The 14,894-nt window shown below is 41.1% G+C and overlaps 1 protein-coding gene across 16 annotated transcripts in view; it reads right to left on the bottom strand.

The window, feature by feature from the left end:
- Window positions 1-14,536, bottom strand: part of rl (Mitogen-activated protein kinase rl) — a 554,163-nt gene extending 539,627 nt beyond the window's left edge. For all 16 annotated transcript variants that reach the window (XR_011605503.1, XR_011605500.1, XR_011605501.1 and 13 more), the window contains exons 1-2: window positions 14,378-14,536; window positions 14,057-14,234 (exon numbers count right to left, since the gene is read on the bottom strand). Coding sequence is in view for 11 of the 16 variants with exons in the window: in XM_070998782.1 (XP_070854883.1) it covers window positions 14,057-14,214 (158 nt within the window). In the remaining 5 variants the exon portion in view is untranslated. The remainder of the gene's footprint in view (window positions 1-14,056; window positions 14,235-14,377) is intronic.
- Between the last annotated feature and the right edge of the window lie 358 nt (window positions 14,537-14,894).

Here is a 14,894-nt window from a genome sequence, read left to right as displayed (position 1 = left end):
GCCATTTAAGTTTAAGTTATTATCATTGCACCAAATTTTAAATGCATCAAAATCAGATTGTAAAGCGAGGTTCTGCGCGGGCTCATTATAGCACTTCGGGACAGAATGTCTTCTGAATTTAAAGATGTTGGAACGTAACGCCACTCCACTGACTCAGTTAGCTATTGAACGGCAGTAACTCCGCTTACTACAAAAATATTGAATCTGGAGGGCTCGTCTCTGATCCATTTAAGCGCAACCGCGGGTCGAACCAGCAATAAACCCTTCCCTCGATTTTGTTCGTGCCAGATATTTCTGCCAGGACCTAGACAGAAGTTCAGCACCACAAAGATTCAGTTTAGGCACAGTGAGTGTTTTCAGAGACGCTACCCTCCACTTTGAACAAAGCAAATGAGCTTGTCCGTTGCAAACGATGTAGATACACGCTTCTATGCCGGCATCACAAAATCCATGAATCTCTGTCTCAGCATTTGGAGAAAGAACCAAACGGGGAAAGGACGCGTGGCTAATCTACCCAAAACTCTTACATATAGCATAGCATTTCGTGGTGGAAAATTCAGAAATTCATCCCAAAATAACTTCTCCTTACACAGTTGCTGAGGGAAAATTTTCGATTTTGTGATCGCAGGCCCAACCAATCCGAGTGGATCGTAAGATCGCGCTATTCCAAACAACACAGATGATCTACAGGGGGTTGATGCTGAATTTAAGACCGAAAAGTAGAACAGGATCCGCTAAAATACGAATCCTTTTCACTTGCTGCAACTACATCCAAATTTCCTTTGACTAGAACTTTGGATGTCTGATCCATGATAATGACACCTTTTTCCTAAGATTTGGGTCCAGACATCAGGTCGTCAACATAAAAATCGCGAAGCAGGTCCTCAGCCCCAAGGGGATACGCTGTCTGCTGATACCTTGTGCATAGTTCGTAGTGCCTTAAACGATGCTGGTTTCGTTCCATACGTAACGGTGTCAAGCTGGAACACCCGTAAATGGGAATCCCTCCACAGAATGCATTGCAAATAGCTGCCCTCCTTGCAATCCCCAACACAACGGCACATTTTGCAAATATTTCCAGTGATTGCTACTGTGTGTGAACGAAACCAAAGAAGTATCTGGAGCAGTGCATGCAGAATTACGGGATCCGCCATAAGCACATTATTGAGAAAATAGCCAGATAAACTGGCCGCAGATCCATCGAAAACTGCGCAACATTTTGTGGTAGAACTATATTTCTTTAGGACGCAATGATGAGGCAAGAAGAAGTATCGGCACGACCCGATGTCAACGGCAGACGCTAATGACATATGCCTTAAGTCGATGTATTCCTTTATAAATGGCACATATTGAGCCGTTAAGGCTGGCCGACGATTCAGCTTTCTCCCAGAAAGAAGAAGAATCTACGATGATCAAGATTCAGTTTGGCAGGTAGTCGTACAGAATAATCACCAGCTGGCAAACGAGTGACATGCTTTACGAAGTGTGCCTCACAGTCTAACTCTTCCTTTGTAGCCCGTAGAGTTAGCTCGGCGCAAATTTTTTGGCTTCCCAAAATCGTCGAAAAAGATTATCTAACCGATCCAAACTATTCTCCTTAGGGGAAGCTTGATTTGCCTAACGCACAACAGATCATAAAAAAGGCTGGGAGCATAAAACTTGGGGTCAGGTATTTTTTTTGTGGTATGTATGTTCCCGTTTCCGATATCGACATTGAAGCTAGGCTTTTAATTATGTTCGGTGCGATTACTGCGGTGATGTGAACTGAGTATTCGGACGTTCGGAACTGCATTGTAATCTTCAGCGAATGACCATCCGTGACAAAAATAGAATCTCCTATTGCTATTATACATGCTAAAGTCCTTATTTGATGACAGGTGAGAGCCCGAATCGAGTAGAGCTTGACAAGGAACGAAAACAGCATAACGGTTTTTTTTACTAAAACGCTGGCTGTTGCTAAGAGCACAATATCATTACTGAAATCCTGTGCAACGAGTACAGTAGAGGTGAAAGGCAATACAGAGGTTTCTATGACCTGATTTAGTGAGGCAGAGGCACGCGCTTCTAGATACTGCGATGTTTCTTGCGAAGAAGTGGAAGCTAAATTTTCCAGGTGAAGCAGTGTGTGATGCTGAAATTGCATTGCCTCATTTGACTACCATTCTTAAGGCAGTTTGTGCAAAGTGCGAGCCTTTTTGCCTCCGGAATGCGATTCGAAGGAGTAAGGTTTTTAAAGTTCTGAAAATGGTAAACAGAATGACACACAGAATGACATCATCTGTTACTTTCCACCTGATTGCCCGGCGTATAGTTTCCCATGGCAAAATCGCTGCTCCAGAAAGGATGCCATGGATTCCCACGTCGGAATAAAATTGAGAGTGCTGGGTCCTCCAGACGTTATTATCAATTTGCTTGACTTGCCAGATCCAGCAGCATTTGGACGATGATACATCTTGCGATTTGTTTTGTTGTGTCCAGTCCGTTTAGAGCGCGTATGTGAGCGTTAAACTTACCCGCCAGTTCACGGAGCACCTTGCATTGTAAATATTTTCGCATATATGGCTCGGAACACTCTGTTTTCTAGCAAGGACCACCGCCGTGTTTTTTTTTTTTGAACTATTTGACTATTATTATTGCGATATATTGGACCAACGTGCCAATTAAAGCAAGATAAAAGCGAATTAAAGAGCGGTAGAGAGTAAGCGGGAGGTAGTGAGCGGGAGTGACTTCGCGGAGTAGAAAAAAAAACAACGTAGTTTTGCGCGTGAGTACGGGACTCTATGCGCTCCAAACAGCGTTTATAAGAAAAAGAATAAGGAAATATAAAATAATAACAACAATCAATGCACAAAAACTTTACTTTTAAACTTGTGTTGTTCATTTTAGCACAAAAACAAGCACTATGGACTCACGAAGCGAACGGACGTTGTTAAGAACATGAAAAGGAATAAATTCATGAAGAAATATTTATTAAGCCAAGATTGTTTATTATCGGAAGAACAAAATTTCATAGCGCAAGACAAAAACACGAAACGAACAGAAGTGTAACTGTTTAAATTGATTTTTATTTGTCTTTACCGAACATTCAATTCAAATTAGTGCAATCAATCGCGATGCGCTCTGGTTGCGTTGGTAGCAAAAATGTGACTGATTGTAGCTGGGTATATTAATACAAGAATAGGCTGAATTAAATCGTAAACATGTTACCGTTGGAGATGAATGGAAAAGTACTGACCAAGGCAATGCATTTGGGCAAAGCTCTTGCACGTACATACAAATTAAGCTGCGATAGATAAAGTTTCCAAGCAAGATCGCCAATTCGGTAATTTGTCGCTTGAAGACTCCTTGGGCGGCTTTTACGGTAACAACTCGGACTTTTTCGTCTTTGCCGGCGTGTACCTCTTGGATACTTCTTATAATCCAATTCAGTGGAGGTAGATTTCCTTCCTTGAACACTACCAGTGTGTGGACCTTCAAATTATCGTTTTACAGTTGCATTTGGTGCGCTCGTGCAGAGAGGTGAGGTACTCCATATGCCAACGTTTTCAAAAGCCTTGGACCATTGCTTGTAGTTGAGTCCATCGTTCCAAGCGGTTGATGGGAACACTGATGGTTTCGGTAAGGCAGTATAGGGAGCGCCAGTCAAAAAATGGGCTGGAGTAAGCGGATCCAATGTAGAATCCCCTGATAAACAAAGAGGACGAGAATTAAGTACAAAAACTGTAGACAGTTCCTCGAAGGTTAAGGCTGACGATCCCATTATCCTTTTCATATGTAGCTTGATGGACCGAACTCCGGCTTCCCATATTCCCCCGAAATGTGGGGCTGAAGGCGGTATGCCACAGGATTCCTTCATTGGCGAAGAAGTTTGCTAAATTCTCATCCTTTCGTTGCTCCATGGTTAGCAGCCTCATTTCGTCGAGTACTCGTTTGCTGCCATTAAAGGTGATACCGTTGTCTGAGTAGAGATCAGTTGGTTTGAATCGGCGAGCAATGAATCGTTGTTGTTTGACAAACGAATATTGCAAACCACGCCATTCCAACAATTGGCGTGTGCCCGGTTGAACCTTTGATTGAAATTGGCCCGGCATAATCCAAGCCGATATCTAGAAAGCAACGGCTGGCTTGAACCCGAGGTACAGGTAGCTCTCCCATGATCTGGCTACTTGTGCTCTTGAGTTGAAGAAAACATCGTTTACATTGAAAGACAGTCTTTCGGACAATATTTCGTGCACCCAAGATTCAGTACTGTTGTCACTCCAGTGTGAAGATTCGTCACATAAGAATGTCGTATCACGAGCTCGGCGATTGGAGAACTCTTTGGAATTAGAACCGGGTGCTTGGCGTTGTAGTTACGAGTCGACCTCTCGATTCTTCCGCCAACTCGCATAAGTCCGTCCCTATCAAGAAATGGAGAAAACCGGATCAGGTGCGATTTTGCATGAAGCTAGCGTCCGTTTTTTAGCTGCGTATACTCTCTTCAAAAGGCTCTTCGTTGGATGTGACGAAGAAGTTGGTCTCGAGCTACCTGCAGTTCCGTTGAAGTTAGGTACTCAGAATAAGCCCTGTGCTGCAAGCGAAGGCGATGAATAAAGCGATAACAATAGTTACCCTTATGAGCCGAGTCCAGGATGGGATCTTGTTGATGAGCAACTCGTCGATACTTTCGTCAGGAAAGCTATGTAGAGTTGTTGGCTTGGCTGGACGCTCCTCTGCTCTGACCTCCAAATTTATATCAACTCGGAACTTGCTAGTAGACAGAGGCCATTCGTATTGTGGCAAGGCCATCCAGGATGGGCCTTTCCACCAAAGTTCGTGGTCAAGAAGCTAAGATGGGTGCGGACATGGCTCCAGCAGCTGCGTGGGTATTCGCTCAGTATCTCAGCCGTTCTGTTGAAGACGTAAGTGTTCCAATTCCTTGGTGGTGCGGACAGCCAGTGGAGCACGATCACCGAATCTGTCCAGCAGATTGTGTTTTTAACAGGAATAATTAAGGGCGCTTTAACAACAGTGAGCAGAAGCGTCAGGAGTAGGGCAGCGTTCAATTCCAGGCGCGGAATTGAGACTGATTTGATTGGAGCCACACGTATTTTGGCGGCTACGAGATTTATGTGGAACTCCCCGTCCTATGCTACCCGACTTTGGCCAACGCACTGTGGGCCAGAAAGTTCATTTTTTGGCCAAAAATCTGTAATTTCTTTCCTGGGATAGTTAGAAGGATGCAGTTTTTTACATTTATCTCTTAAAAGATTGAACTTTTCAACGAACTAAAAGTAAAATTTATTGGAATTTTATATGGTATAGATAATCCAAACCAAAATCGGAAAATTTTACATACTTTTCGGTTTTTTATTTTTAAAAAAATAACTAGAAGACGCACTCAATCCATTTTCATACACGATTAAGTATGAGAGAAAACAAATTAAAAAAAATTAACACCACTATAAAATATGATGTCGTTTGAGATTTATGAACCGTTAAAAATTGCTACTTTCGGAGGCTCCCACTTGAACGTTTATTTAATAATCGACCTAACAAAATTTTCTATTTTTTTCTTCTTGCTATCTGTTTAGATTCTTATAATCAAATTATTAGAAAAAAATTGTTTGAAAAATATTGTTTTTTAATTCGTTTAATGTTAATTTGACATTTTCTGAAGTCATCACAAAAGTATGCTATTTATTTATTTATTTATTAATTTGAGATCATAGTAAAGTTTAAAAAACTAATACTAACATAGGGGGTAGTGCTAGCTACGAGGCCTTCGACTACGTATTTATGTAAGCTACATTTATATTTTTATAATATATTTTAGTTCTTCTCCGAAGAAAGTACAAGAAATGCAGCATACCTTTGGGCATACATAAGTCCTCCCTTAAGCGCTGTGCCAGGCATTTCATCTCTGAGCTGTAATTTCCTGTTTAATATTCGATTGTTGGGTTTCAGAAATAAAAGAAGCGGGAATGAATGAAAAAAGTAGATTTTAGAGGTTAGGCAGACTAAAATCAAATTTTGGCGCGCAAAACGTACATTAAAACCTGACGGAAAAAAAATACGGCATACTTTTAGGCATTCTTAGTAAAGCTCATCGAAATGGTTCGACTTCAAATTAAACCATCAACTAAAACTAAAATTACTGAAAACTAAGGCAAAACCGCATCTAGTCGGCGATGAGCGATTTTAGTAAATTAATTAAAGAATTTATTTTTGATGTAATGACTTCATTCGGGGATGGCACTCAAAAGCACTCGAAAAGCAAAGTACTCATTTGCTAAAAAAAGCAGTAAAAATCAACGAAAAAGTTTCTTTTAGGAAACAAGTAAGTCAGAAGAGCTATTTATAATTTTTTACTTGTTGAAAATAATGACTTCTAAAAGTTCTGTGAAGAAGTCGAACAGCTACATCAGCATCTTTGACTTCTAGATTTTTTTTCATTTCCATCAATATTTGATGAATTTTTAACTTTAAAAATACGGTAAAAAAAAACTACTTGCCCGAATTCTTTGAAACTTTGGCATAAATTAGTTTAATGTATAATGAAAAGGACTCCATACTCGGTCTTGTCATTTTCTTAAAAAAAAAAACGTATTTTTGGCCAAAAATCGGATCGGCTGGCCCAGTGTGCAACGCACCGTACGCGTGCATGGATGCGTCTGCGAATCCATGTAGTTGGATGTGTTGGTATGGTGCAGCAATGTACCGAAGTACTTGGCATTGTCTTAGCGACGATTAATCCTCTACTAATGCCCTCCAGCGTGCATTCAGGGCTTTAGGAATTGGTTCGTCCCAGTGTATTACAGCGGTCCAACTTTCTTGGAAGATTAGCCGGAGAAGCACGGCGGTAGGCGCTGCAATCCCGAGCGGGTCATAGATCTTGGAAAGTTGCAATAATAGTTATCGTTTCGTGGGGACAATACTGAGATCGAATTCTGTAGGTTTTATGAACATTACATGACGACCTGGATTTCACTGAATTCCAAGGACTTTGACGGGCGATTCCATGGGTGAACTTTTGCTGAGCTGTGCTGGGTGATAACATCGATCCTCTTCAGATAATGATTGCAGAAGGTTCCAGCAGTTAGAGCTCCATTTCCGTTGTTTGAGCTTTGCTTTTCCTAAAAGTCCAAACAGCACCGTCTTTAGAACCAAAAGATTTTCTACCGAATCGTATCCATCACAATGCTTGTGATGCGGCTGGGTACTCGAGGGGATGATCGTCAGCTAGTTGTTTCAAAACTCGAACGGCCAGAAATGGAGGGGGTGCTAGGCTAGGTTCATTCTCATTTTTGCGCCACACAACACGTTGAAAATTGGTGTGACGCCTGGAAACTTGAATCCCTCTAAACATCTTTTCAATATCTGCACATAGAACATATCGGTGCGTAGGCAACGTAGGCAAACCCCGAGCAAGTCCCGCTGAATCGGTGGCCCAATATGAAGTCTGTCGTTTAAGGAGATTCCAGAACTGTCTTTCCAAGATCCATCAAAGACCACCCGACTTTTGGTCGTCAGTCTATCCTGCTTAATGACAGCGTGGTGCGGTAGATAAACGCAAGGGTCGTCCTTTAGTTGGGCTGATGTCAGTTGTTCCATATGACCGAGTTGCAAGTAGTCATCCAAAAACTCCTCGTATTGTTTTTTGAGTTCCGGATGTCGGCGAAACCGTCGCTCCAATAAGACTAGGCGGTTGGTGGCCTGGGGAAGAGTTGACTCGATAGGCGGGGCTCCATCCTTGAGGGGATACTCGACGATATAGACCCCGTCTTCGGAGCGCGTGTGAGTTTTTGCAAAATGACTGTCTGTGGGATCACTGAAGTCCAAGAGAGACTGGTTAGGTTGCAGATTGTCCATTTCCATGATCGATCGAACCATCGTGTCGAGATCCGCGTGATGGGTCACGGCCGGAGTACTGTGGTCGTCACAGGCAGTGTACGAGCCTGCAATAATCCAACCAAAAATTGTATTGAGAGCGATGGGATAGTCCGTACCAAAATATTTTCTTTCTTCGGTATAGAGACCATAGTTGATCAGATCCAACGATGACATCTATAGATCCAGGAGTGCAAAACGTGGGATCTGCTAAGTGTAGTGCAGAAATTTCCGTCCAGGTTGAAGATGATGTGTCAATAGTTTGCGCTAGAAGCGATGACGTCAGCGATGACAAAATGAAGGAGTCCATCTCGATGATATGATCCGAATACCGAGAGCGCAGCTTAAAGTGTGCGCGCCCTCGAGTATGACCGGCGGTGTTTGCGGCCAGACCAAGAATTGAAATTCGTGCATGTGTTCCATGCACGCGAATCCGCTGAACCAATGATTCCGATGCCAAAGTAACGGTGGATCCCGTGTCTATGAGCATTCTGCATTTTGTTGTGTTTCCCCAAGCGTCGTCGACGTCTGCGAGAATGGTTGGCAATGGGGTTTGCGAACCTGCATACGGAATATTTTCAAGGGTATGATGAGTGTAATTGTTCCCCACAGGAGGAACGCTGCCTGATGGTGTATCTTCGTGAGTGCGAAGTTGATTGTTTGTGTTGAAAGATCTAGCTCGGGGTGTTGAGATCAGATTGCCGGTGTTTACGCTAGGCGACTCATTGTGCTCTCCAGTTCGAAAAGGCTGCGGCATGTCGTGGACCAGTGTGTGATGTTCGCGGCGGCGGACCCGGCATGTGTGTTTTGATGAGCAATTGCCGACCATGTGTAAAGCGCTGAGGCAGTTAAAACAGAGCTTTCTGGTTTTCAGAAATTCTCGGCGAGCTGCGATGTCCAACGTTAGAAATTGGTTACACCTGTACAGTTGATGAGTCTGCTGGCAATATAAACACTTGTTTCGTCGCGTCTCTGGTGGGCGTCAGGATGATGAGTAGCAGCAGATCGTCGAGCTTGAGGCGCGCGAGAGAGTTGGCAGACTTCAAAGGTGTCGCAGTGAGATGTGAGAAAAGTTAAAAATTGGTCGATGGTCACACTGGTATTTTCAGATTCTGGCCCATGATTGCCGAGATTCAGGATCTAACTTTAATAATAATATAAAAACAAGGAAGAACGCTATAGTCGAGTACCTCGACTATCAGATACCCGTTACTCAGCTAAAGGGACCAAAGGGAAATGGAGATATGCAAGCAGCAAAGCGAGATTAAAATACGCCACCTACTGGCGGTAGATAGATTTAAGCGTTATAGGCGTTAGAGTGGGCGTGGCAAATTTTTTTTTGGATCAATCGATAGGTATTGACGAGAACAATACACTTCTGTTAAAATTATTCGTTAGAGTGGGCGTGGCAAATTTTTTTTTGGATCAATCGATAGGTATTGACGAGAACAATACACTTCTGTTAAAATTATTCTAGCATCAAAACTATAGGAGCCACAGTTTTGGGCGGTTTGTGGGCGTAAGAGTGGGCGTGGCACATTGCTGAAACAAACTTGCGCTGCGTAAGACGCTCGGGAATCTGCACGCCAAATCTCATTAGCCTAGCTCCCATAGTTTCCGAGATCTCAGCGTTCATCCGGACAGACGGACATGGCTAGATCGAATCGGCTAGTGATCCTGATCAAGAATATATATACTTTATGGGGTCGGAAACGCTTCCTTCTGCCTGTTACATACTTTCCGACGAATCTAGTATACCCTTTTACTCTACGAGTAACGGGTATTACCAGGGATTTCGTTCATCACACTGAAGTGCCCTTAACCCACGAATAACTTCATCTGCGCAGTCAACCAATTTACGCACAGTGCTGATGCTACTGATTGTGGCACTAGGTAGCGTTAAAAAACTGTTCAGAAATTATCGGATAATAAGCAGTTTTTTGTTCTACCGCTTTTCCAATTTGTACCAGGCTTCAATGTAGTTTAGCGACTTCAGCCTTTAAATCTTAAAGCGTATTACTGAGAATAGCGTATGTAGCGTAGTATTTTTCCTCATATACATTAATGTCTTCTGCAGGGTCTTCCCAACCCTCTTCAGACTCATAGACAGACTCTGTGAGCCACACAAACCGCAAAATGTCGAGATTGACTGAATATCTTCCACAAATTTCGTGGCATTGTTATGCGCACGAGTTATTTGGCATTTGCAAAAGCCCCGCTGTTGAATCACACTCCGCGTGACGATTGAGGTAAAAGTCTTGAAAACAAACGCGTTCCTGGCTATCCGCGTTCGAAGGACAAATATTTTATGTTAACAAATTAGACGACAGAAGTGTAACTGTTTAAATTGATTTTTATACCCATTACTCGTAGAGTAAAAGGGTATACTAGATTCGTCGGAAAGTATGTAACAGGCAGAAGGAAGCGTTTCCGACCCCACAAAGTATATATATTCTTGATCAGGATCACTATCCGAGTCGATCTAGCCATGTCCGTCAGTCCGTCTGTCCGGATAAACGCTGAGATCTCGGAAACTATGGGAGCTACGCTATTGAGATTTGGCGTGCAGATTCCTGAGCTTCTTACGCAGCGCAAGTTTGTTTCAGCACAGTGCCACGCCCACTCTAACGCCCACAAACCGCCCAAAACTGTGGCTCCTACAGTTTTGATGCTAGAATAAAAATTTTAACTGAAATGTATTGTTCCCATCAATACCTAACGATTAACCCAAAAAAAAAGTTTGCCACGCCCACTTTAACGCCCACAAACCGCGAAAACCTGTGACGCCCACAATTTTCATGCTAGATAAAAAATTTTAACTGAAATGTATTGGTCTCGTCGATACCTATCGATTGATCCAAAAAAAATGTGCCACGCCCACTCTAACGCCCATAACGCTTAAATCTGTATACCGCCGGTATGTGGCGCATTTTAATCTCGCTTTGCTACTTGCATATCTCTATTTAGCTGAGTAACGGGTATCTGATAGTCGAGGTACTCGACTATAGCGTTCTTCCTTGTTTTTATTTGTCTTCACCAAACATTCAATATAATTTAGTACAATCAATCGCGATGCGCTCTGGTTGCGTTGGTAGCAAAAATGTGATTGACTGTAGCTGGGTATATTACTACAAGAATAGGCTGAATTAAATCGTAAACACGTTACCGTAAGAGATGAATGGAAAAGTACTGACCAAGTCAATGCATTTGGGCAAAGCTCTAGCACGAACATATAAATTACGCTGCGCTTATGCGCGTGTATGTGTAAATAGGTAGCACAAGCGCCCAGTCGTAAGTTGCGGAACGTGTTTTAAAAAAACATAGTTCTGGGTCGTACCTTTTTTACGCAAAACAGCACGCATGCAAATTTTCCAAGGCAAATGTGCGTGCTGGGTGCATTCTATTGCGGTGCCTTCTAGAAGTGTTTCAGAATAATGCATCCAGAAGCACCCGTTTCGGGAACGTATTCCGAAAGAAATAGTTCTGGGTCGTATCTTTTATACGCAAAACAGCACGCATGCAAATTTAACTAGCAACTGTGCGTGCTGGGGGCAGTCTTTTGGGTGCCATCTGGGTGTATTTCAATATAGTGCATCCAGGTGCATTTTAGTGGGAATGTAAAAAAAAACCAAACTCAAACCCGAAGGTTGCCGATGCCCATTTTTTTACAATCGTCTTTTTTCGGAACTGTTCCCTTGACAAACAAATAATAAAGACAAAAGGGAACATGAAAGGAAGCGAGCGGTTTTTCTTGTCTCTTGCATTTCTCGTCAGTTGCATTTTTAGTTCTGAAAAGTGAAGTTCGTGCCACGTGTTTTGAAAAAGTTTGTTGCTTTCTGCCACCAATTTTACATCAATATTTTCACAGGTAAGTAAAGTGTAGATAATTTAGTTCAATATGAACACAATAAAATAATCCAGTTCATGTACACTGAACATTCAAACTAAAAACATATTAAACAAATAAAATGATAACTATTTGTATGTAAATTGTACATACAAAATAAACATATTGTATATTTGTAATGTATATACACATATTTCAAAATATATAATATTCAATTTGCTTTATATTTTTCAGAATCGCAAAAGATGAATGGGCACACCAAGGACTGAACTGCGTAAATGACAAAAGTACATAAACAAGAAGGAAGCACCAAAGCACCGTACAGAAGGGGAGTTACTCCGATCAAAAATTAGTTGCGTTCTTGAATATTGAAATGAAAATAAATATGAAATTGAAATCCAGTTTTATGTATTCCTGGGGAAAACTTCCAGATATTTGGTTTTTGAATGCTTCTAGGTGCATTCCTGTTACATGTTACAGGTGCATTAAAAGATAGTACACCCAGAAGGTGTTTAGTATGTTGCTTCCAGGTGCATTAAAAAGGAATACACCCAGAATGTGTTTATTATGTTGCTTCCAGGTGCATTAAAAAAGAATACACCCAGAAGGTGTTTAGTATGTTGCTTCCAGGTGTATTAAAAAGAGTACACCCAGAATGTGTTTAGTTTGTTACTTCCAGGTGCATTCCAGATATATGCTTCCAGAAGCATGCAACGGGTACATTCTTTTTTGTCCCGCACCCGTGTAAAAAGAATGGACAGACTCATCTCTTCCGGAACACCTTTTTGATGCCATTTCATAATGAAAGAACGCATGCTGGAATGCTGCCATTTACGACTGGGCGAGCGAGAGATACAGTTGGCTGATGAAATACAATCCTGTTCAAATTCATTCTTTGGCCTACTATTCAAAAATTGTGCCGTACTAAAAAGATGCGTGTACATTTAAGTGGTGATCCAAATGAAGGAATTTTCGCACAAACAGTGTTAAGAATTGGAGACGGTGTTTTTCCAACGGTCGAAAGGAAAGTAACTATCCCTTTATGTTTAGAAACGATTGTAACTTCCCTTTGAAAAGCTCACACCAAAAATGTTTCCTGAAATTTGTAAAATTTCAATAGTCATTAAAATGGTTTTCGGAAAGAGCAACATTAACTGCTAGAAATGACAGAGCTGTGTCTATAAATACACACTTTTAAATTTATATGATTGTGCTGAGTATTAAGTGATAAAAAGTGCAACCCGTGTCAGTTTAGTTGATTTAAATTTTGTGCTTACTTGAATGATCAAACGTTATACAAAATTAATTTCATCAGAAACAAGGAAGAACGCTATAGTCGAGCATCTTCACTATCAGATACCCGCTACTCAGCTAAAGGGACCAAAAGGAAATGGAGAGCAGCAAAGCGAGATTTAAATGCACCACCTACCGCGATCTCAATATACGGTTATGTGGGCGGTAGACAGATTTAAGCGTTAAAGCGTGGCCAACTTATGTTTTGGGTCAAACGATAGGTATTGACGAGACTAATAAAAATTCTGAAATTAACTTCAGTGGCGATAAAATACACTATTTACAATTTCTTCATTCGGTACGCTACAACAGAAAATTTCCGTAAGGATAAATATAACAAATTTTTGTTGAAGCGGACCAAATGTGCAAATTTTGATAGTGTATATTTTTACCCGAATAAAATATCATTTTTCGTTACCTAAGCTGATCATAAAAGGCATGGAAAGAAACAGATTGAATTTTATATCCGAGCAAATACTTAGGGCAGGTACTATCTGTCCGGAAAAGTAAAAGACCAATTAATCTTGTAAAAGGAAATCGATTTTTAGACGTTTTTAATTTATCTGATTAAAAAAAAATGACCGAGTGCTGTTAGTCACAAAAGTGTGAATATTGCATTAGCTGTTCTTATGCCTTGTAAATAACGACAAACAATTACAGAGTGGTGTTAATCACAAATGTAAGCTGTTAAGCGAAAACACAAGGCTTGCTTTTATTATTGCATCAACTTTTAAGGTTTTGTCTATGTTCCATATTATACAATTTTATCTAAGTATGCTTTGTGAAAATAGCTATCAAATTATCGAGTCGAAAGGGACTTAACAGGGAGTCTGAGTCCCTGTCAAAGTTAGCTCTCACATTGAGGCTCGAGAAAGCCAAAATCGCTTAGCAGGGACTTTTTCTGTTCGAGAAATGTTAGCCGGCACTCGAGAAACCGGCCCTTAGACAGAAAACCAAGTAACCAGTCTTAAATGTAAAAAAAAATGTATGTAGCGTTGGGGATGTACAAAATCTGTAAAGAAGATTTCAGTGTACTAGGGTACTTACACAACCATGCCATAAGCTCCTTCTCCTATATATGCCAGCTTTGTATATCTCGGACCCACTTCAAAAATTTGTCCCCGTATTATTTCAGCGTTAGGATGGGACATTTCCATAGACAAGGTACTCTCAACTCCTGTTCCATTCGAATTCAAATCCGCCATATTTGACAATATTGCTTTCTCTGCAATAATTGAAATGTCGCGTGTATGCACTTTTATATTACAAATGCGTATTTTATGAATGCAAACAAAACAGAAATTTCAAAATCGAGTACATTTGAATTTCTGTTTTTTGTTGAATAAGGTAAAGAACACTCATTAGTACCTAGTTGATATCGACAAAACTTAAAAGGAGTATATTAAGGTGTAAACTTATTTCTTTGAATTATGGAAACTGCGTAAACTCTGTTTTCTGTTTTAAAAATGTCAGTTTTAAAAATAATCAATAATTTGTTAAGATGACGTCAGTGCGTTTATGAACACGCTAAGAAGTCCAAGCTTCCTAACACCCTTTTCTGACAGACAGCGCTTCTGAAACAGCGAGCCCAGTACGCAACATCGACTTTTTCCTTTAGAGGGTATTGCACACATCCGCTGCTGCGACTTTAAGCGGCTTGCTGTCACACAAATCTCTTGCAGTCATAATTTCCTGTGAAATCAAATTTCGGTGTTACACACTTCTTCGGACGGTTGTTGAATCTCCTGTACTTTCACATACACTGTTGCAATTTCACATGGAGAATCGCTGATTCAAAAAAACTGATCGGCTTAAACAGCCCGTTACCCGAAGGCGTTAAAATTGTTTGTACGCAAAAGTAAATACATTTTGAATGCTAGCATGT

The sequence above is a fragment of the Drosophila suzukii genome (genome assembly GCF_043229965.1).
Source record: "Drosophila suzukii chromosome 2 unlocalized genomic scaffold, CBGP_Dsuzu_IsoJpt1.0 scf_2c, whole genome shotgun sequence".
In the NCBI taxonomy this organism is placed as follows: domain Eukaryota; kingdom Metazoa; phylum Arthropoda; class Insecta; order Diptera; family Drosophilidae; genus Drosophila; species Drosophila suzukii.
Note: the sequence above shows the minus strand (reverse complement) of the source record. Positions and strands in the feature narration are given on the sequence as shown.